General features: G+C 40.9%; 1 protein-coding gene across 1 annotated transcript in view; it reads left to right on the forward strand.

Annotated features, from left to right (window-relative positions):
- Window positions 1–24,823, forward strand: part of Adgrv1 (adhesion G protein-coupled receptor V1) — a 550,578-nt gene that overhangs the window by 524,520 nt on the left and 1,235 nt on the right. The window contains exons 89-90 of the mRNA XM_057789515.1: window positions 14,513–14,701; window positions 17,313–17,490. Coding sequence (XP_057645498.1) covers window positions 14,513–14,701; window positions 17,313–17,490 — 367 coding nt within the window. The remainder of the gene's footprint in view (window positions 1–14,512; window positions 14,702–17,312; window positions 17,491–24,823) is intronic.

Below are 24,823 nucleotides of genomic sequence, written 5' to 3' on the forward strand. Positions count from 1 at the left end.
CAAATGAGTTATCACTTGCTCTAATTTTTTAAGATAAATTCATTCATTTATTAATTTTACATCCCAGTCACAGTTTCCCCTCTCTCCTCTCCTCTACTTCTTCCCTCTTCCCACTCCCCAATCCACCCCCCCTCCATTTCTGTTTAGGAAAGGGCAGGTCTCTCATGGATATAACAAAGCATGGCATATTAAGTTGCAGTAAAATTAAGCACCTTCCCATGTATTAAGGCTGGGCAAGCCAATCCAATATGAGGAGTTGTCCCAAAGCCTGTAAAAGAGTCAGCACAGCCCTTGTTCCCATTTAGGAGTCACACAAGAGGATCAAGTTACACAACTATAACATAGGCAGAGGGCCTAGGACAGTCACATGCAGACTCCCTGGTTGTTGGTTCAGTCTCTGTGAGTCCCTATGAGCCCAGATTAGGTGGGGCTTGCCCTCTGGCTCCTACAGTCATTTCTCCCCTTCTTCTACAGGATTAAGTACTCTCTCCTTCTGCCCCCTCAAACCTGACTGCTCATGTTTCCATCCTGACACTCAGTCCACTCACAAAATCTCTTCTATTTCCCTTTCTAGGAAGGCTGAATGAGCAGAATGTGCTCCCACAGCATCAGTCCAGCTAGCTCAGTCGGTAGAGCATGAGACTCTTAATCTCAGGATCATGGGTTTGAGCCCCACATTGGGCACCAATTGTTGTAAAGGAGGGGCTGCTTGTTTATCCCGGCCATCTGGCTAGCTGAGCCCCAAAATAACCACACAGAAATTGTATTAAATAAAACACTTGGCCCATTTGCTTTAGCCTCTTATTGGCTAACATTCACATCTTGATTTAACCCATTCTATTAATCTGTATCTCACCATGTGGCAGTGGCTTATTGGGAAAGATTCAGCATGTCTGACTCTGGAGGCTCCATGGTAGCCCTCTCCCACGCTGCTTTCTTCCTCCCAGCATTCAGTTCTGTTTTTCCCGCCTACCTAAGTTCTGCCCTATCAAGAGGCCAAGGCAGTTTCTCTATTCATTAACCAATGAAACCAACACATAAACAGAAGGACCTCCTACACCATAGGAAGATCTGTGTGTCCCCACCATGAACCCTCTTTGTTTCCTAACCTCTCTGGAACTGTGGGTTGTTGCATGGTTATCCTTTATTTTCCAGCTAATATCTACTTATGAGTGAGTACCTATCATGTTTGTCTCAGTCTGGATTACCTCACTCAGCATGATTTTTTTCTAGCCTCTTCCATTTGCCTTCAAATTTCCTGGAGCCCTTGTTTTTTACCTCTGAGTAATACTCCTTTGTGTAAATGTACCACAATTTCTTTATCCATTCCTCAGTTGATGGGTATCTAGGTTGTTTCCAGGTTCTGGCTATTACAAATAATGCTGTTATGAATATAGTGGAGCAAGGGTCCTTGACAGCTGGGTCTTGTGGTAGATTGATTCCCAGTTTTATGAGGAATGACCACACTAACTTCCAAAGGAGCTGTACAAATGTGCAATGGAGAGGTACTCCCCTTGCTTCATATCTTCTCTCACATAGATGTTGCTTGTGTTTTTATCTTAGCCATCCTGAGAAATGTAAGATGAAATCTTGGAAAGTTTTAATTTGCATTTCCCTGATAGGTAAGAATGTTGAACATCTCCTTAAGTGTCTCAGCCATTTGAGATTCTTCTGTTCAGAATTCTCTGCTTAGATTTGGTTTGCTGATATCTAGTTTCTTGAGTTCTTTATATATTTTGGAAATCATGCCTCTGTCAGATGTGGGGTTGGTGAAAGATCTTTTCCCGTTCTGTAGGCTGCTGTTTTGTCCTATTGATGGTGTCCTTTGCCTTACAGAAACTTTTCAATTTCATGAGGTCCCATTAATTGTTGATCTTAGTGCCTGTGCTAAGTGTGTTCTATTCAGGAAGTTGTCTCCTGTGCCAAAGAAGTCAAGATTATTTCCCAATTTATTTTATTTAGATTCATTGTATCTGGATTTATATTATGGGGTTTGATCCACTTGGAACTGAGTTTTTTGTATGGTGATAGATATGAATCAATTTGCATTCTTCTGCATGCTGGCATTCAGTTATGCCAGCACCATTTGTTGAAGATGCTTTTTTCCCATTATATAATGAAAATTTTACCTTTTTTGTCAAAAATGAGGTGTCCATAGGTGTGTAATATATGTCTTAATCTTGGATTCAATTCCATTGATCCATCTGTGTGTATATCATGCAGTTTTTATGACTATAGCTCTTTAATAGAACTTGAAATCAGGGGTGGTGATACCTCCAAAAGGTCTTTATTGTACAGGATTGTTTTAGCTAAACTGAATTTTTTTTTATATGAAGTTGGGTTTTATTCTTTCAAGGTTGGTAAAGAATTGTGTTGAGATTTTAATGGGGATTACATTGAATCTATAGATTGCATTTGGTAAGATGGCCAGTTTTACTATACAAGTCCTACCTATCCATGAGCTTGGGAGAGCTTTTCATTTTCTGATATCTTCTTAAATTTCTTTCTTCAAAGACTTTAAGTTCTTCTCATACATGTCTTTTGCTTGCTTGGTTAGAATTACACCAAGATATTTTAGCGTATTTGACGCTATATTAAAGGGTATGGATTCTCTGATTTCTTTCTCAACCTGTTTATCATTTATATATAGGAGAGATATTGATTTTTTTAGTTAATCTTGTATCCAGATACTTAACTAAAGGAGTTTAGCATCAGTAGGAGTTTCCTGGTAGAGTTTTTGGAGTCGCTTAATCATTAAGTCATACTTCAGAAACTTGCACTCCACAAAATTGGAAAATCTAAAAGAAATGGACAAATTTCTTGATAGATGCCACGTACCAAAGTTAACTCAAGATTAGATAAACAATATAAATAGACAAATAATCCCTAAGGAAATAGAAGCAGTCATCAAAATCTTCCAACCAAAGGGGGGAAAAAAAAGGCCAGGCCCAGACAATTTTAATGTAGAATTCTACCAGACGTTCAAAGAAGAGCTAAGACCAATACACTTTAAATCATTTCACACAATGGAAATAGAAGGAACACTGACAAATTGTTCCTATGAGGCCACAGTCAACCATGATACCCAAACCAAAGAAAGACTCAACCAAGAAAGAGAATTACAGGCCCAGTTCACTCATGAACATTGATAAAAAAATATTCAACTGCTGCAGCCAGCGCAGCCTGGATAGCCAAGACTGGCAGGGGTGGGGGTTGGGTTGCTGGGATTGAGACACAGAGACTTCTTTTCAGGTGGAAGAACAGCAAGCTTTATTTTGCCCAGCAAACTTTTATACCTCTCCTGCTTCTGTGGAGACCCAGTGGCCAGAAAGAACACAAACATCCTTATCAATTACAGACCACAAGGAAGTTCCCTTGTCAGTCAGGAGGAGTGAGAGCAGCTGGATCACAGCAACTCCCCTCCTTTTTGTTTTAAATGGTGCCTGTCTTGTTACTTTGAGTGGAATACCTTGCCTGTCATGGGGAATAGCCCTCTAATATTCCCTGTCTTAGGTGGCATCCTGCCCCCAAAGTATTGCTCGTCCATGGCTACCTAGACACATAGCTCTAAACCAAGTATCCTTAGGACTTACAGGGACAATGAGCCAGACCAGCGCTGCAACCATCTAGCATAAACTGGGTGGTAAAATTAACAAAAGCAGTATTCCAAACCCCTCTCATATGACGGTTAAGTTCCATAACGGTAGCAGAAGCATGTAATACAGTGCCAGGAGTAACGCACATAACATGATAAAAGCTAGAACATGTTAGCCATTGAAAAGTCCAAAGATTCTCTGCGGGTTCAAGAGCAGCCTGGTCTACAAGAGCTAGTTCCAGGACAGGCTCCAAAAAAACCACAGAGAAACCCTATCTCGAAAAACCAAAAAAAAAAAAAAAAAAAAAGGAAAAGAAAAGAAAAGAAAAGTCCAGAGATAGTCCACTTGCTCCTGAACGAGAGCCACTTGTTGGTTCAAGGTCAATATGCCCAATTGAATATGTCCATTAAGATAAAATGATCTTTTGATCTTTGAATGTCCAAAGCATTGCTGACTCTTTTAGCCATCTGGTTGACAGTCTCAACCGTTTACACACTCTGGGAAAGAGTAACTCAGGCATCAGTATCTGCGATGGCAGAGATAGCAATAACAGCAATCACAGCTGTGGTGACTCCAAGGTCTCTCTTCTGCAGATCTTTTATGGTCCATCACTTGTTGCCATATTTGCTGACACTCCTGACACCGCCGTGGTGAGGCCGGGCACTGACTGGGCCAGGGCAGCATGCCTAGCAAAGCTCTGCTCCAGCTGCCTTCCGGCCCCAGACACACTCTCTCTGGGTCCAAACTGCTGCATGGAGTGGAGCAGAACATAGGGAAGCAGGCTCGCTGCTCCTGCTCCAGAACCATTGAAGGGGCCCCATTTTAACAATCTTTTAGGGAATTTGGGCATCATCAACTGTCTGGCTACTTCCTGCTGAGCAGGAGTGCTGCATTCTTGGGGGTATTTTACATCAGCATTCCAGGGGGTCTCCATGATTCAAACCACATAAATTTGCAATGAATCCACAGGTTCTCATCCTCTTTTCCAAAGCATCAAATCCTTAGGCCCATATTTTAAAGTCAAAATACTTTTCTTAGCAGTTCCCAGAATCAAAGGTCTTTTTCCAGTCCAGAACACAATCAATATAATAACATACATCTGCACATTCTATCTTTTTGAGGCCTTCAATTCATCATCCTGCCTCTTCTTTATTACTTCCCTACTGGCCAATATTCCAGAGGGCATCCCTCAGAGCATCTCTGGGGATGAAGAAACACATACTCCTTTTAATCTGACTTGACTTGTTCCTAGTCTGGAATATTTAAACCCCCTCCTGTACAAAGTCTTCGGCTGTCTTCCTTGTTACTTCCTTGCCTGTTGCTTTAAGAGTTTCAGTTACTTTTTGAGGCCTTCAATTCACTCTCCTGCCTCTTCTTTATACTAGCTAGTCTTTTGGAGGATGTCCCTCAAAGTATCTCTGGGGATGAAAAATAAAAACACTACCTTTCCCAATATGCCCCTCGTTTTAGCCAGCAGACGGAGCAACCCTGTTCATGTATCCCCACTTCCCAGATCTCCACGTTACCCTGCCTACAGGGCTTGGCTGCCAAGACTGGCAGGGGGTACCGGGTTGAGACATGGAGGCTTCTTTTCAGGTGGAAGAACAGCAAGCTTTATTTTGCCCAGCAACCATTTATACCTCTACTGCTTCTGTGTAGACCCACCAGCCAGAAAAAACACAAACATCCTTGTCAATTACAGACCACAAACAAGTTCCCCTGTTGGTCAGGGGAGTGAGGGCAGCTGGATCACAACACTCAATAAAATACTAGCAAACTGAATCTAAGAACACATCAAAAAGATCATACACCATGACCAAGCAGGCTTCATCCCAGCGATGCAGGAATGGTTTAACATATGAAAATCTGTCAGTGTAATTCACCATATAAACAAACTGAAAGAAAAAGGAGAACACATGATCATCTTATTAGATGCTGAAAAGCCTTTGACAAAATCTAACACCACTTTATTATAAAAGTCTTGAGGAGATCAGGGATACAAGGGATATACTTAAATATAATAAGAGCAATATACAGCAAATTATATGAAATGGAGAAAAACTCAAAGCGATACCACTAAAATCAGGAACAAAATGTCTATTCTCTCCATACTGATTCAATATAAAACTTGAAGTTCTAGTTAGAGCTATAACTAAAGGAGATCAAGGGGATACAAATTGGAAAGGAAGAAGTTAAAGCATCTGTATTCGCAGATAGTATGACAGTGTACATAAGTAACCCCAGAAACTCTACCAGGGAACTCGTACAATTGCCCTCATTTTTCAAAGCTTGTGTCAAGCTAACATAAAGTTGGCCAGCATACCTACTGCTTCCCAGTCCATAGGTTGGACAGTCAGCTATCTCAGGTTAACTCGGTGGCTGAATCAAGACTGGCAGTAGAGAATTTTCAGTTGTAGATCATTCCTATGTAGAAGGAAGCTGGCTAAAATGTAGATTTTGTTTAAAGTTGTGGTAACTGACAGCTGTCCTGCATAAACTAAGATAGAATGGCTAAGCCAGGCCTTTGGGGAGCAATTGCTAGTTTTCCATGTAGATCACCATCATAACAATTGTATGAAAAGGGCTCTGTGTGTGTGTGTGTTTGGGGTGGTGATGGGAAGAAAGATGCTGACTCAGCAAACTCACTGAGGAACCAGAAGCAAGTCAGGGTAGCCATAAGCAAAGTAGAATCCAAGGTAACTCTCTAGTAATTGCTAAGCCATAAATTCAACCTTCTGTCTGTTTTTTTTTGTTTTGTTTTGTTTTGTTTGTTTTTCTTTTATGATTACAAAGGAAAAAATGTCTTCACATAATTAACAGGTTTTGGGAAAAATCTACGGAATGTAGTTTTCAGGAATTTAATATTCAAGATTGAGAGTGTACTTCCGAGTGGTAAGATTTACTATTTTAAAAAATTTTTTAATCTCTGTATTTTCTTCCTCTTTTCTTTTTGTCAATAAACATGAACTTAGTTTGCCTCAAGTTTTTTTATATTTTAATGAAAGTATTTGTAGATTCTTCAAGTTTTGCTAGTAATGACTCCATATGGCATCTACAGAACCCCCATTTTACTGATAAGAAAATTGGAACAAAATGATATCAAGTCATTTATACCTACTAAACAATAGGTACAAATTTCTTTATTATCAGATGTCAGCTGATTAAGATTTTAACAAATAATATCCCCATAATATAATATCCTAGTTATTAATTGAAAGTTATTGTTTATGTCTCTTTTGTATGGTATCACATCTGCAAGTGTGGTGTCTCCAGGGTTCTAGCTTACGGAATATTTATCTGCTAGTGAAACTTGTCAGCTGTCTCCTTGGGCTGCTGTGGCAGCTGCCCCATGTTAGGAGCTTCCTGGAGTCTGTCACTGTGTTCCAATTGATTCATGCAGAAATGCTGAAAAACAAAAGCCTTAAATTGGGTTTGATATTTAACTAACCATACTATCATGAAATAAATCATTTCTTTAAAGCTGATTTATATGATTCTTTTCCTTTACAAAACAATATAAAATCTAGAAGCTTAGGACATATGTCTTTAGCAGCTATGTGGCAGAAATCAATCACGAACACCAATACTGAGCATTTCCGTGGGTTCGTGTCCATCAAAGAAGGGTTGATGCTTCTGGGAAGACACCTACAGTGCTCTTGCAAAGCAGATGACTGGTGATGCACAACATCCCTCCGTATCCTCTGCCAGATGGAGAACCTGGTGCTGTCAGCTCTTTCAAGAACTTGAACTCTGGTGAATAAGAAGAATGACAGAAGTTGGTAGTGTCGATGGGAGTAAAACCACCCACAAGTGCCCACTTAGCTATCACACTGAAGGATATACAATCTGAGTCAGGTTACCCTCCTAACCTAAAGATACCTTCTTATCAGCACTGGGCATATTCCATATTTTAGCCTCCCCCGCCATCAACCTCTCTGTGGTCGCTGTGTTCTCTCTGGCTGTATCAGTTGCACCTGAACACATGCCTCGTTCACTTCCTCCTTGGTGTCTGTTTATGACAACACAGAGCATGTCAAACCTGTAGAATAGGACCTTCTTTTTGCATCTGTACAGTTGTGGCTGTCTTCTGTCCTGACCTGCTCGACCAGTTAGGTGTTTCTTGTTTTTGTCCCTAGTAATTCTTCCTGCTATGTCCTCTAGCTCTTTAGTCCTGTGTTCTCAGCTTTTTTTCTCTGCAGAGTGTTTTCCAGAAGCAAAACAACAAAGAACTCATCATGAACATCATGTACTCATATGGTTTCCCCACCACACAGCTGTCCTCTACACTTAGGCCTCTGACCTTGCTTGCTCTCCTCTCTTCCAGTCTGGCACTTCAAATATGTCAGACATGTTCGCTTCAAACTTGTAAGAAATTTACTTTGCTGCCACAGGCAACTGATCTCCTCTCTTTCTTCTCCACTTTCACCAGGCCATTCAATGTTCCCGACTCGTCTTCACAGTGACAATCTTCTTAGGTCACCACCACTGTCTAAGTTTACTCCACAGAATGATTATGTAGGACTCTACACACTGACGTTGAGGCAACTTGAAGGATGGTGGTGGAGACTGTTGGAAAGATTTAGACTAAGTTCCTGACAGTAACTACAACACTTCTGAGGCTGACACAGGAGGAATCCAAGTTTGAGGCCAGCCTGGGCTACATAGCAATTTTCAGCCTAGCCTAGACTTCTTAGTAAGACTCTGTCTGCCTTAATTACTGTTACATTGCTCTGAAGAGACACCATGACCAAGGGAGCTTATCAATGAAAACATTTAATTGGGGCTTGCTTACAGCTTCAGAGGGTTAGCCCTAACCATTGTGAGATGAGTGCAGTGGCAGGCAGGCATGGTGCTGGAGCAGGAGCTGAGAGCTCACATTCTGACCAATAGGCAGCAGGCAGAGAGAGAGAGAGACAGACAGACAGACAGACAGACAGACAGACAGAGACAGAGATAGTGAGGTGTGTGTGTGTGTTTGTGTGCCTTGCCTGGGCTTTTGAAGCCCACCCAGTGGCACACCTCCTCCAAAAAGGCCACACCACCTAATCCTTCCTAAACAGTTCACCAACTAGGGAAACAGACATTAAAATATATGAGCTTTTGGGGGCCATTCTCATTCAAACCACCATACTGCCTCAGGAAAAAGAAAATCAAAACCTATTTATAGGTGAGCTGGAAAGATGATTTAACAATTAAGAACACTAGCTATTCTTCCAGAAGACCTGAGTTCAGTTCATACATAGTGGCTCCCATCTGTAGCCCAAGGGACTGAACGCTCTCCTCTGGTTGCTGATGGTATACAGGTTATTTTTGCAGGCAAAAGGCACCCCGTACACACAAGATAAATTAAAAAAAAAAAAAACGTTTAAAACTGTTTAAAAATTATTTCTATGGCTATCCAGGAGAGGAAAGAAGAGAGTGGGGGGAGGTTGGGGGAGCAGGCCAGAAGTCATAGAAAGAAAGGGGACAAGGGCAAACAAAGCACATGCAAGTGTGAGCGTGTCGCAGTGAAACCCAGGAGTGTGTGCAATTAATAAGTTAATTATAAAGTACTCATACTAACATTTGAATGGCTACAGTACAATTTGGAATTTTATAGTTTTGAATGTTTTCACTTATTAAAAATAGATTCTTTTCTCTATATAATCAATCTATCTTGATTATAGTTTCCCCTTTCTCCCAGTCCCTGTCCTTATCCCCTCCCTGCAGGTCCACTCCCTTTCTGTCTCTCATCAGTAAAGAACAGGCTTCTAGGAGTAAACAGTTGGAGAATTTTATACCCCAGTTCTATATATTATATCATGTCTCCTCCTCCTTCTTCCTGCTCCCACTCATCCGGTATCCTCCCCAAACCCACTCCAATTCATTATTTTTCCTAATTATTTTACTTATCTAGAAATAAAGGCATTTAGAAATACAGCCTGCTGGGTCCCTTTAGTGGTGCTCTTTATGTATGTGTTTAGAGATGACCACTTGGGATAGATAACCTATTAATGCACTCATCCCTGAAGAAAACAAAATACTCCGCTCATTTACAGCTCACTTCAGTTCTTTCCTCCTTTTTATGATTACAGCTTGTCATTTTCTTCTCAGATTTCAACCTCGTTCTGTGTCTGTGAGCTCCATCGCAGCACCGATTGGCCACCTCCAGTGGTTTCTGCCCCTCGGTCCTTCCACCTGCTTAGTTTATAGTTTGGAAACTATTCCAACCTAAAGACTCCTGGGGTTTGTGGTATCAGCAGATTGTGTTCTTGTGACTTGGAGAAAATTTAATTTATAGTTTTTCTCTCATGTCTGCCTCCTGGTAAGTAGATTCATGATTGGTTTGTGCTCTGAACTTTGAGACCTGATAGCAATACCATGGAAAGGGGAGAGGTTCAGCCACAAAGGACTTGAGAAGAAAGACTACAGAGTGCAGACTGTTCACCTCAAGAAGAGGTTACTGAGCCATGGCCTAATAATTATGTTTTGATTCATGAATATTTATCACAGTGAGAATACTGGCCAAATCTTTCTTCATCCATGACACGCAGAGGAATGTACCCTGAAATTACAGACAGGGATAAAAGGAAGGACTTATTATCTGCCTCCTAAGTATTTATGATTAAAAACTTTTCAGACTGTTGTTCCTAAGAATTGTCCGGTTTAGGGTAGACATTTGTCTAGACCTGAAAAGGGAAGACCTGCAGTCAGCCAGAGCTGCAGACATGCCTGAAGCCAGCTGACTTCTTTTTCAGTGTACTAGTTCTGAACTTTCACACTAGACGGTTTAGAGCAGAACTTGATGGAACCCCCTGTGCATACTGGGTAGTGTCGCGAGAAGTGTTTGAGTAATAATTGCCCCCTAGATGACTAAGTATTAATTACCCTGGCTAATCAACAGTCTTCAGAATGAACACATTACTTCCTTTCTCTGTTTATTTGATGTACAGATTGAACTACAGATCTAATTACAAGTATAAACACTAACAAAATCAATCTTTAATGTAAAAAGTAAAAGCTTCAAAATGAAGAAATTAAGGATGAGATTCCTACTTCTTTCATTGGTAAAAAATAATACACGTAAATGCAGAAACCCTGTATTTGTCTCCAGCTTTGCCATTTGACAAATTCTATCTTCTCTGCTGCCATGTTACTGGTCAGAGTCCTAGATAAGTCCTACACGTCCAGAAAGAAGGGATCACAGTGGCTTTCTGTGTCTGCCTAAGCGAGGGGGAGAACAGAGGCCTTGAGGGAAAACTAGCCACAGGAAGGAACCATAGGAAACTGCGCAGCTAAAGGGACACAGCCAGGCAGTCTAGCAAAGCAACCCGCTCCCAAGAGACGCCCACCGGAAGAGCCCACGCCCCCACCCTCCCCTGACTGTTTGCTCCTTCTCTCAGGAAGATGACCTCTGCACAGGGCATGTTGAATGGGAAGACTAAACGGTAGAAGAATCTGGCCAAACCACTACCAAATGGTCCAGCTATAGTTACAAAAGAATCAGAGGGTGGAACCTAGCTGGCACCTCAGGCCCACCTCTGTCTTCACCCCTTCCCACTCTCTCCTGCTGACAGCAGTTCAAAACCTTGGTCTCTGGTTTATCAGTTATTTCTTAAGTCCCGCCTTTAAGTCAGAGACTATATTATAAACCATCAGTTCTCAACCTGTGGGTCGTGATCCCCTTGTAAGGGTCATTTCACAGGGGTCGCATATCAGATATCCTGCCTATCATGTATTTACATCTTGATTCATAATAGTAGCGAGATTATATTTATGAAGTATCAATGAGATCATTTTATGGTTGGGGGTCTGCACAACATGAGGTCCTAGCTTTAGGAAGACTGAGAACCACTCTTTTAAACACAACAGAGAGATGAACCTTGCCTCTTATTGTCTAAGAACTTGCAGTTTAATAGATTTCTTGGATATTCCAAATGTGTGGATTTAAGAAAGCTTAATTCTGATGGTGCTACCTTATCCGCCCCATCTCTGAAAGAAGGGGAGTGGCGTAACTTCACAGAGAAGCCTGAGGCGTCCCTCAGCCAGGAATCTTTAAGCTTTGAAGAAGTTGGAGAAAGGCCTGAGAAGAGAGTGTCCAAGAGAGGAGCCAAGCCACCTCCCACCTTCCTGTTCTAGCCAGTTTTTTCCAGCACTTGTTAAACTTGTGACCTGGGACATGAAGAACTCACAGAACTGGTGGCAAGGACAGCTGAGATCCTTGCCTGCGCTGGTCTTCCACTTTAACGCGAGAATGCAGAAGACTCCTCTGTGGCTAAGCACACACCCCCTGCTCTTATAGAGGACTTGGCTGTGCTCTGTACCACCCACATAGTGACTCAGGAATGCCTGTGACTCCAGTTCCAGGGAAGCCAGCACCCTCTTTTCCCCTCTGTGGGTTTCCACATGCATCGGATGCAAATAAATCAATGAAGGCACACACAAATAATAAATAAATTTTAAAAAATAGAGTTATGAGAATATATAATCTTTTAGACTATATGATTTCATTTGTGACTCACTTATATTGACTAATAAGCTGAAATTCCTAGATCAAAAGAAATATAGAATGGGGCTTGATGTGATAGTCAATCCAGCTGTAAACAAATTAAAGATTTTTAAAGCATTTTCATGATTATAGGAGGGCGATGAAATAAAACAGCAATACACAGACAGAACTGGCTTCCCTGTGAATGCCAGGAGGTGCAGGTGAATGGGATCTGGAGCACAGGAAATTGCTCCGTGGTGGGGGCGGGATATCATGTCATTTGTGAGCAGTTTGAGAGCCAGAACCATGCATGCCTCATCCACGCACCTCGGTGCCTGGCAATACACACAGTGAATGTGCACCATTCCACAGCCTGACAGTCTAGGGGACCCCCGAAGTGGCTTCACACAGCCCTGCAGCCAGCAGGAGCCTGCTCTCAGCATGCAGTGGTTGGAAGGGGAACTTTTTTTACCCTGAGGTCAGAAACTTCCACAGCTGAGGATAGTGGATAATGGAGGCCCCTTTTCTCTGTTTGTACAGTTTGGCCCAGAGCAAGCAAGAGTCATTTCAACATAATCTACATCCTTTCCTTTTTATTTTAGCCATGTTTGTGTTTCCCAGGGCACTAAAAGTTTCAAAATATTTACTGTATACTTCCATGCTTTTAAGAAAAAGAAATGCGGTTTGCGAATGCAGTTCTGCTCAGCAGGCAGAGCGTTTCCTGGCACACGAAAGGCTGCATTTGAAAACAAACAGGAGAAAGACTGTTGGGCTTTAACAGATGGGTCCTTAGAGATGGGTTTTAAAGCACGGGTTTTTGTTTCCTTATCCAGCTTTTAACCTGTCACTTCTCAACACTTACAGTGACCCTGAAAAATAAATCAGTAACATTTGCACAGTTTTTAAGGCTGACACTTTAATTTTTTTTCTGTTTTGTCTATCGCCGTGGCCAATGTAATTAGGTCATAGTCATGTGAAAAGCTAGTTGTGTGAGAAAAATGTTGGATGAGCACGAGTGTTTTCAGGAAGATGTTGTTTCTATTAATGTGTACTTGAAACTAAATCACTGAGCCTACGTAATTCGGAATATTAATGTCTCTCCGAAAGAACCGTTGAACCGAACTCAAAGGGAAATGTATGCTTCTGCTTGCTCTTGTGAGATGATTACAGAAATTAGTTTAAAAAATATGTTTACCATGTACAGCACTGCTTTGTAAACGTGCTTAGTTGTGGAGACAGTTGAGAAGCTGACTCCCCAGTAGGAGAACAATCTTGACCCTCATGGTCCTCCCAAGACCTGAAGAGACCAAATGCTGACCCGTGTAGCCTGGCTCTGTCCCTCGGTTCACGTAGGTAAAGTGTTGCTTGTGACTGCTGGACCACGGTGTTCCCTAAGAAACATTTTGCTATTTATACCAGTAGGTAGATATTTTGGGTGTGTACAGTTGCTATTGCTTCAACACCCTAGAACCATAGAGAGTACAAACTCTATACAGCATTGACACTTATATTTCTGGAAAATTTTTTATATGTTATTCCATTTCTTCTTTAATTAGCTGAGTTTATTTTTGCCTTTATTGATTAACAATTTTAGTAACAGATATTCTTCCTTGCATTACAATTTTCAATACCAAGAAACACAGAGGACACATTTAAGGTATTTTATTGTCTAAATAAAAACGTCAGAGTGGGGCCGAGGGACACACTGCTTTGGAGAGCAGTCATACAGTAGAGCACGTGTGGAAATCATGACGAAAAAAAAGTGTAACGAGCAGAACACAAACAAAAACCAGTCCCTTCTTGTGACGGAAGCAGAGCAATTATCAAGAGTTTGAGCACGTTGTTGAGGGATTTGAAGGGCTAACGGCTTTTGAAGAATGCACGAGATAGCTCTGTCGCTCTTGGGAAACATTTATGGAGAAGCATGGATTGCTAAATCTTAAGCAATCCGCAGTCCCTATGCAGTGACTTGGTTCCAAGTAACATAAGTAGGTGAGATGCACACAGGGTGTCAAGTGGCACTTACTTGGCTCTCTCCAGATACACAGAAAGTAAGTGGAATACCTCAATTACTAAATAGGCATTCGGTGGGAGATGAATAAAAATAAAGGACAGGAGGTTTGCCTTCTAAAACAAGATGAATATAGCTCAATAATAAATTTCTGTAATTTATTTCATGCGTTAGTAGGCTACATCCAGAGTTACTAAATATATTAAGAGGAAAATGATTGATGAGTGCCCAGTCTTCTTAAGCAACATTGATGAGCATTTTGTGACTTGGAATTTGCAGTGTGGCCTCTTGTCTGACTGCTGGCATACTCAGTTGCTCCTAGATTTGAGTAAGATTGGAGCCTCCTGAAGATGACCAGCTAGCTTACTGCTGTGTTTAGGCTTCAGCTCTGCTGGCCAGACTGCCTTTAACATTCCAATGCATTTTTTCTCTTTATAGGGACTTTATGTTTTTGTGGTTTATTTCATTTTACACAACCAAACATGTTGCCCCATGAAGGCCAGCTACACGGTGGAAATGAACGGTCACCCAGGACCTAGCACAGCCTTCTTCACTCCTGGGAGCGGAATGCCTGCAGCTGGAGAGATGAACAAGTCTACCCAGAACCTCATCAACGCCATGGAAGAGGTGTGTCCCCGGCCCCACCCTGACACCCTCTAACCTGCTGACCAGCCCTTTTTTGATAAAAAGTGAAGACAAAAGATGCTAACCAACTTTTGAGCCCATCCCTCTATGCAGTGGCATTTGAAGGATCTTAATTAGTTACTTTTTTGTCCTGTGAGCCATTTTTATTGAGAAATTAAAGCAAAATGCGTCATTACCTTCAAAACCTTCTAATCTGATATGACGGGAATTGAATATGTCTAAGAAACACTTTTAAAAATACCATTCTTCCTAAAATCACACTCAAAGTCATCCTTATCTGCTTCTCCCCGCGCAGTTCTTTAATCCCAACGAAGAGAAGCAAACAGGCAGGCGCTCCTTTCTGTTTAAATCCACCAGTCAGTCTAAAGCAGAGCTCAGAGGCTGCTTTGTCGCACTCCTGAAAAATCTAGGCGGGATTTCCGCCACAAAATCTGCCTCCCACTGCTGGCTACATTATTCTGTTCATATACATTTGATTTCCTGAGTCTGACTCACATACCCTCCACCCCCACCTTTTGGCAAAGTGTTAGTCTGGACTGTAGAGCACACCTGAATACCTCTATCCCAGAAGAGGCAGTGAGGCACAGCCCTCACCACTGTGCAGCTTCGCGATGTACTTGGCTGCATGCCTTGTGAATGAAAGAAGCAGGTGTGTTTCTTACGTTCATACAAATGCATGAACTGAAGAAACATTTGATTGAATAAGAAATATTGATAGGATGATAGATGGATAGATAGATAATGATAGGTAACTGTTAGACGGTTGCTAGAGATGTGATAGACAAAGACAGAAAGACAGATGATAGATAGATGATAGATAGATAGATAGATAGATAGATAGATAGATAGATAGATAGATAGATAATCTACCTGCCCAGAGATACCTTATGTGGGATGTACTCTCATTCCTGTGAATTTAAAATTGAAGCAAATGATTACAATGTCATTACTGTATATAGCCTTTTTATTTGAATAAAAAAATTACTATAAAGAATTATCAATTCATAATGGATAAGCATACATTGGATAAAAATGGTTGGCAGGGCTCATAGGTAGGAGATAAATAAAAGTGCAGATTAAAAAGAATGTATTTTGTCTGTCAGATGAATAAGTTTAAGAAGGATGTTTAAAAATTGAGATATACCAGAGCTAGAGAGATGGCTTAGCAGTTAAGAACACTTGCTGCTCTTACAGAGGACCCAGGTTTAATTCCAGCTCTTACCCGTGGCTTACAACCATCTATAACTTCAGTTCAAGGGACCCAATTCTCTTTTCTAGTCTCTGTAGGGACCAGGCATTCACATGGTGCAAAGCACACATGCAGGCAAAACACTCATACACATAACTTAAAGATAAATAAATCTTAAATTTTTTTAAGAAAGAAAAACATTGAGATATGTCTTTAGTACTTTGATATTGAAATTTGGTACCATTTTATATGCCAGACATTTTTTAAACTGAGTTATTTTATCATAACTAGTGACCAAAAGGCCAACAGGAGTGTTTTTAAGATTCATCGGTATGTTGAATCATTACCAATTTATTATTTGTCTAGCTCTGATCTGTTTTGTGAAATATCTTTTAACTATGTGTGGCTGAATGAAAGTAACTAGCATTACAGATCTAGTTGGTCCTTCACTCAGTGACACCGGCACTGTAAATGTCCCAGGGACAAATGTGCCCAGAAGCTGCAGTATCGGAGAACTTAAATATGAACTGGTCTTGTCACTGAAAACAGTTCTGTAGAGCAATGCTGTCCTCGATGCCTGGACTCGTGGTGATGATCATCTGAGGTTTCACCTTCTCTCGAGTTCATCTCTGAGGTTCTTGGTTTCCTCTTCTCAGTATGAAGTGTCCCTGAAGTCTCAGCAAACCCTTATGTCGGAAGGCAACAGCTGTGGCCCTCGGTTCCTGGGCTGGAGCCATTGCTTGAGTGTTCCTCCGGGGTGTTGCACAACTGCGTAGCTTAAAGTCTGTCTGCATTCCTCAGAGGCTCAAAAGTTGCTGTGATCCAGCTGTCAATGAGAGACTGCAGGAGACAGTCGAAAAAGCCAGCAAGAGCAGGGAAGGGCAGGGAAAACAAGGATTAAGGGTTCATTTGCCACTAACCTGGTTTGCCAGTAACCTAGAAAGCCAGGAATACATTTAATCGCCTCAGAACAGAACTCCTTTGAGTGTATAGTCAAAAGCAAAGAAGGATTTTGATAAATTCCCTTTAGTTCAATGTGTTCTTTGTATACTGGCCCCAATTAAAATATATTTCAGATTAATAATTTGGAGGGTTCTTCTTAATTTCCTTAATATACATTTTACAAATAAATAGAGAAATAGTTTTATCTCCCCATACATGGCATCATAACAATCTACATGTGATTTTGAGAAACTGTTAAGTCATGAGGTTATACTAGCTCGAGGAGAGGCATGCTTTTCTGAAGAACAAACATAAAATGCAAGCTCATAAAAACAATTCAATAGGCCATCCACAGTTTTTAATGAAATGTAAAAAAATTGTTGCAAAAATAGGCTTCAAAATTGATGCGTACATTCATGTTATCAATTGTCACATTCTTCTGCTCTTGCCCTAATCCAAAAGGTGCCATCTGACTGGGAGAGAGCATCCTTCCAGCAGACCAGCCAGGCAAGCCCTGATTTGAAGACAAGTCCCCAGAATGGTGCCTCATTCCCTTCTTCTGGAGGATATGGGCCGGGCTCCCTGGTAGCCGATGAAGAGTCCCAAGAGTTTGACGACTTGATATTTGCATTGAAAACTGGTATGTATAAACGAACCCACAACTGGCATTAGAAACTGGCAGCCTGCGAGCCTGTTCCTTTGTCTCCCCTTCCATGAGAGTACAAACACACTGTCAGCCACGGCATGTCCTGATTCTCATGACCCGTGTCTGATCCCAGTCAAGCCCTAGGATATTCTGTTCCTAGCATCAAATATAACACAGCCAAAAATAATTTACGATTTGCTTTTAATAAAGAAAACATCATATTCTAACTAAATGTAAATATCTGTGTCCTAAAATCTGGCTAGAATACCAAGAACTTAGTAAGTCGGATTCAATATAAGGAAGCTCACTGAAGGAGTTTGCCTCTGATATGCAAAAAAGAAAAAAAGAAAAAGAATAGAATGTCATTCATGAGGACGTATTTTATATACATTAAGAAGTCATGTAACAAACATGTATATGTCTGTAGTTTTCAAGGTGCACATTCATATGTCGTATTTTATTAACTGTGTGTGTGTATGCATGTGCGTGCATGTGTATGTGTGTGTGTGCATGTCTCTCTGTGTGTGTATGTGCGTGTGTGTTCAGTTCCACTCAATCTATAACCCTAGTGCATAATTCCTATATAGAGAGCAATAAGATCCTAAAGACCCCAACACATTACCTAGAAATGGAGAAAGTGGGAAATCTGACTGAAGGTCACATGCTAGTGGAGAAACATTAATGAATGCCATTCTTTTTTATGTGTAAATGTCCACATTGGTGGCAGTGTGGTCTTTCCACCCCTGTGACAGACCCATGGCCGAAACATGAAAGGGTGGTTTCTTTTGGCTGATGATTTCAGAGGTTTCAGTCCATGGTCAGCCGGCTCCCTTGCTTTCAGGCCCAGGACAAAGTAGAAATATCAAGGAAAGGCATGAGGAGATATGGTCACTGTCTGCAAACCAAGTATAAAGAGAGTAGATGGAAGGGGTCAGGGTCAAGACATCCTCTTCAAAGGCATGCCGCCAACAGCATGTTCTTGGGTTCCACCTTCTGGATATTCATTCAATTTTAGAAAATATCAATGAATCACACTACTGACTAGGCCAGAGTGAGTCCCCTGATTTTAAAATGACCTTACAAAAAACCCTGAAAGGAGTGCTTTGCTAGGGGCCTAGGTTACTTGTCAGTCTGGCCAAGTTGGTAATGAAGATTAGCCATTACAGTAGTTTAGCTTAGATATATAATGTGCCATAACTCTATTGTGAATATTAATCATTTTAGAGTTTTCCAAGTCCTATAAGACATTTTAAACATTTTCTTTTAAAAAAAATTTGAACTATTCCTATTGTAAAAGTAGTAATGAATTTTTTTAAAAAGCAAGAAGATACAGTTGCAAAGAAGAAGCTTCTTAAATGCTTACTTTAAAATGTTTCTGTGTAAAGTAGCTTGATTTTTCTATGACCTGATATTCCTTTGGCAAAGCATTTTTGTCGTAAAAAAGTAAATCTCTTACATCTTGAGAATGACTGGAACAACCCAGGGACTCATCTCAATTTGTATTCCATATTAGGGTCTCATTATTAAGAAACAGTAAGACTACAAAGCACATCACTGTCCCCTGGTCCCTCCCTATGCCCACACCCAGAATGTCATGCTGCCCCCGTGCCCTTTTGAGAAATGACAAATCCAACTGAAATGAGAACAAACTCACCCCTTCCTACACAACAGGTGCTGATACTCAAATGACAGCAGAGGGACCTTTCAAAACGTGAATGATCGAATGGATGAAAAACACGAAACCGGGGACTGTTGTGGAGGAATAGACACAGGAGTTAAAGAAGAATAAAATAAATAATCAAGAGAATTGTAGTTTTGTGATCATGGGACAAAGCTCTCTCAGTTGAAGAATGTGTAGTGTTTAAACAGGAAAGGAATGGAGGAAGGGCATTACACACTCAAGGAGTCTAAAGAAAAATTTCAGCCTTAGTGTGAGGCTTGTTTGTGGAGAACATCATTAAGGAGGAGAAGGAACAGTGGACGGAGTAGGCTGAGACAGTCTCACAAGGGCGTCGCTCACACTGTCAGCAACCAAAGCAATGGGGAGTGAAAGCGGGCATACCCCTCCGGCTGCTCTTAGTTGGTCCTCAGGGAGCAACCCCTGCCAGGGTGCTTCGGGGAGACTATAGATTCACAGCCCAAATTAGCACTTTGATAGTTCTAAAGTGTAGTAGGAGGGAGCTGCTTGTTAGTCCATCCGCCCGACTAGCTTAGCCCCGAAATAATCACACAGAAACCGTATGAATTAAAACACTGCTTGACCCATTAGCTCTAACTTCTTATTGGCTAACTCTTACATATTAATTTAACCAATTTCTATTAATCTGTATATCACCACAAGGTCATGGCCTACCAGCAAAGTTTCAGCACATCTATCCCTGGCGGCAGCCCGTGACTCTGCCCTTCCTCCTCCCAACATTCAGTCCAGCTTTCCCTGCCTACCTAAGTTCTACCTTGTTATAGGTCCAAAGCAGTTTCTTTATTCATTAATGGTAATCACAGCACACGGAAAGAACTCCCACCTCACTAAAAGTGCTGTAGAAAGACCTACTTTATTGAATTTAACCTCACACTTCTGGAATATAGTTAGTGGAAATTTCCTTTGGGGAGTACAGAACCCTTGGTGCTGTTTAACATAATGTTAAAATGCTGTTTGGTAGTCCTAAGTAGTTGGGTATTTATAGTGAACCATGGAGGGTTTTTTGAGAAAAAAATAACTTTTAAAAAAGTATAAAGAGTAAATTATAAGCATTATCAGAAAGGCTGCAAAGATCTCGGAGTGGGCCAGGGTCATGAAAATAAGACCCCACATAGAAAAAGTCAATGAGAACTGAAGAGGGCAGGCACTGAGGAAGAACAGGGGCTGATGGAGACTTGCTTCTCACATGAGTGAGTGGTACAGAGCTTCCTTAGCGTGGTTTGCTAAGGGAAACTGGTGTACCTTGATGATAAACATTCCTCCTAAGTATTCATAAGGTTCAAAGTACCACTGGAGATGGTAGTATTTGAAATACATCAGAGCAGAGATTTTATTGGTAGTTTTGGGAATTATTAACTCTGAATTAGGAAAGGGGAAGAAGAGAGAAGAGAGGAAAAGAAATGAAGAGAGAAGTAAGAGAGAAAGGGAAGAAAAGAGAAGGGATGGAAAACAGGAACACACTAGATGATGCTTGCCTCTGTGTCAGGAGGGAAAAGGGTCCCACCGAGAAATTCTAGCAAATAAGAAAGGCAACTAAATACAGAAACGAGTTTTTGTGAGAATGAAATGACTAGTTATATAAAACACTGAGTAGAATTGGGACTGAAAGAGGGTTTACAAATTATGATTAGGTTCCCTAATGTGTTCTGTAGGCAGTACCATTAGATCTTTATGTTCAAACACTGAAATAAGATGAATTCTTGGAACATAATTAAATTAGATCTGTGGGCTATATATAACAAGTACTGGGTGTATTTGGTTCAGGAATGCATGGAATGACTTGCTTAGAGATTTAGCTTAGCATTCCTTAGAGTTCCCTAAACTCATTGGGAAAAAATATTTTAAGAGATCAAAATAGCAATCTCTAACATTGCTTCTCTATATTATGGAAAAGATGCTATAATAACCAAGCATCAGTCCCTGGACACATTCTATCATAGGATATTGTCAAATAAAAGAGCCACCCACATGCTTTCTGTCTACAGTAGAATTCAACATTGGCCTGTAGTCTGGATTTGGCCTAACAAGGTGTTTTGCTTGATTTACACAGCATTTTAACAGTTTTTGAGCCAATATCAAAAATGTAGAGACACTGTATATAAGTCTAGAAAAAACGTCTGACAGCGTGGACTTTAAAATAATTGAGCTGTTAGCATACAAAAAAAATGGGTTTGTTATATTTTCATATACAGTGTCATTATACTTTATTCTTATCTGCCCCATCACTTCTTCCCTCTGGCTGAGCCTCTTCCCTCACAAAGAGTTCCTCCCCTTCTCCTCTACCTTCATGCTGTCTGTTTCCCTTCTTTCTGTGTACCTCTTCCTTCTCTCTCCTCTTGTCTGTTTCCACATCATATATGTATATGAACATGTATATTTAGAGTCCACATGAAAGAGAAACATGCTATATTTGTCTTCATTGTTCTGACCTTTCCCACTTTTGGTAAGGATCTTGAGTTCTGTCCATTCTCCTGTATGATTGAGTAAAATTCCATTGCTTGTATGCACTTCCTTCTCTATTCACTCATTTCTAGATGGACATCAAGGCTGATTCCATACTTTGCTATTGTGAATAGGGCATCAAGAACCATAGATGCACAAATAGAGACATGGTGAACCCATAACTGAATTGTATGTTAGAAAATTCCCGGGTAGACTACACACTTCCAGCAAAGTGGCAGACTATAACACCACAAATAGAAGCAGGGAGCCTTGCTATGTTCCAGTAATCTATGAATCCATTCATAGTGGCTTCGAAGTAAATAAACTAATGAACAAGTATATGAAACTAATCAGAGATAAAGATATCTACGAAATTGAAAAAGATACTAGAAGAGGGAAAGACACCTGTGTTCATTGACTGAAAGAACTAATATGTTACCAGATTAGATCTACAAATTCAAGGCAGTCCTCACCAAAATTCTAATGGCATTATACACAAACTATTTTTCAAAAATGCTATTGTCCCATACCCATGCACATACTGGCATTACTAGTTAGACTCAGTGGGTTAAAAAAGAGTACATGAATTTGGATGGGGAATTGGTAGGAGTTGGAAGGAAGGGACTAGCAAGATGGATTAGATCTAAACAGGTTGTGGATGTATATGAAGTTTTCAAGAATAAATAAACAAATATTTTAAATTCTAAAATTCATAACGAATAACAAAAGACATGAAAGAGTCAAAGCATTTTTCAACAAAATAGAAATGCTGATCTCAACTTATACTGTAGAGTATAAGTACATAATAACAAGACCAGCACAAAATTTCCACAACCGACATATACAATGGAATGCAATAGATAGAACACAGCTACAGCCACATGGTATTGACATGTATCCAGATCATACATTGACCAAACAATAACCTTGTTAATGAATGGATCTGGAAAAACTAGATGTCTGTATGCAAAGGAAACTAGATCCATATCTTTACCCTGTACCAAAATGAATTCAGAATAGATCAGAGACCTAAATGTAAGTCCTAAAACAAATAGAGGAAGAAACATTCGCGATAGAAGCCCTCCAAGTCAGGTGTAGACAAGAGTCATCTAATATGGACTCAATGGATGGCATGAAATAAAAGCTTCTGCCCAGCAAAGGAAAATGTCATTAATGTGAAGAGACCGCTACAGAATGGGGGGTTGCAGTTTGCCAACTAGGCATCAAGTAGGAGTATAATGTCCAGCACTTATAAAGAACTCTAAAAATTAAATACACAATTGTCATGCAGCCAGCAAATAGTCTAATTAACTGATTAGATGTTTCTCCAGAGAAGAAACACAAATGGTCAAGAAATACTTGAAAAAACATTTGAAACCCTCAGCCATCCCAGGAATGTCAATCAGAACTGCTGATATGGTCTCACCCAGTCAGCATGGCTCTGGTCGAGAAAGCAGACTCCTATAAGAAGTTTTTAGGGCTTTTTTTGAGAACTATCAGACCCAAGGACTATTCCTAAGATGGCCATCATTACCCATGTCTGCAACCCCACATTCAGGAAGCCAGAAAGGAGACATCATTCCAGACAAGGCTAAAGTGCACTTTAAAACCCTTTCTCAGAACACAAATAAACAAAACTATTGTTTATCATTTAGCTTATTTAAGGATTTCCTTATCCTATTGAACTTTAGCTAGTTGATAATTAAAAGATAAAATAAGAGTTTATGAATATTTTCTATGTCTTTTCCCTCAAAAGGGGATGTGCTTTGTATCATTGTCTAACTGGGGGAAAGCCACATAAATTGCGAGTGGGTCACAAAATCAGAAAACCCCACATCAAAACCTTAGTTCTGTGGTTTCCTTGCTTTGAGTCTTCGGCAAGGAACTGAGCCTTTCCATTTCCTCCTGTATCAAGTCATGCAAGTGTTGTGGCATTAAGAATTGTCTACGTGAAACACTAATCAGAGTGTGGCAGAGCTTAGGTTCCCTGAGGTCAGCGATGTAAACTACCAGTTTGGTGCACTTTATTGTTTGACTTAAAAGCTTTTTTAAGGGCTGGGAGACAGCTCAGTCAGTAAGTGACTGCTGGACAGGCTAGAAGCTGCGTTCTGTCCTCAGCCCCACATAAAAGCTTAGCACGGCAGGAAAATGGATGTAACTCGAGGGCAAAGACAAGAGGATGCTGGGAATTGCTGGCCAGCCAATCAAGCCAAATCAGTAAGCTTCAGTGAGAAACTTTGTCTTAAAAAAGGAGGTAGAGCACTCTAAGGGAAGACACCTAACATTGGCCTTTAGCTACAACAAGCACACGTGTGTGTGTACACACTCCTACACAGGAATGTATATATACAATAAATTAAGGCGTATGTTCACAAGATATTCTGCTAGCACCTGGTTGTTAATTGCACCATGACTATGATGTGACCTAGATGTTTGGGTGGTTCAATTTTTGCCAAGGGGCTGCCCAGCCACAAGGTGATGGAGGTGGACTCATAACCTGGTTTCTGAGTACACACCAAAAACATTTACCAAACACCTGTAATGAACTATGTACTTTCTATGAGTGTGAATCAGAGCAATGGGAAGGATGCAATCCACAGGAAAGACCGACATTTGGAAAGCGAATCATGGTGCTTCTACAGGCATTGAGGGGAGTGCTTGGACTGATGTTCATAGCAGAGCACAGGCAGCCAGATAAAAGGGGTGGAGGACAGGAAGGGAAGGACACTGAGCAAGCAGGGCCGTGCTTTAATAGTATGTATAGATCTCCTGTAGAGGTCCCCAGTACCTAAATAGTGGAAGAAACAGACAGGAGTAAAAACAGAAAAGATCTGCAAAGAGCCAAGGGATCTGAGCAGGGGGTGAGCAATTTATGTGACCCAAAAGCATAGAAGGAATAAGGCGGATGGTGTGAAGAACGAGACCAGGTGAGGTGGGGCTTGGCTAGAAGGAGTGGACATGGACTCCTGGTTCTAAGCAACCTCCTTCCCATAGTTACTAGCAGAAGAATTGGCAGGGACGTAGTGGCTTCTTTTTCTGCCAAGTTGAGTGGTCAGCAGTGGGGGAAGCACCAGGTCACTGATAGCAGCCCACTCTGTGGCCACTGTATTCTCTGTCTCCCTCACTGTGTGAATGTGTGCATGCCTGTGTGTATGTAGAGAGACAGAACACAAGCGTAAATACAGT

This window comes from Chionomys nivalis, chromosome 15, assembly GCF_950005125.1.
Source record: "Chionomys nivalis chromosome 15, mChiNiv1.1, whole genome shotgun sequence".
Classification (NCBI taxonomy): Eukaryota; Metazoa; Chordata; class Mammalia; order Rodentia; family Cricetidae; genus Chionomys; species Chionomys nivalis.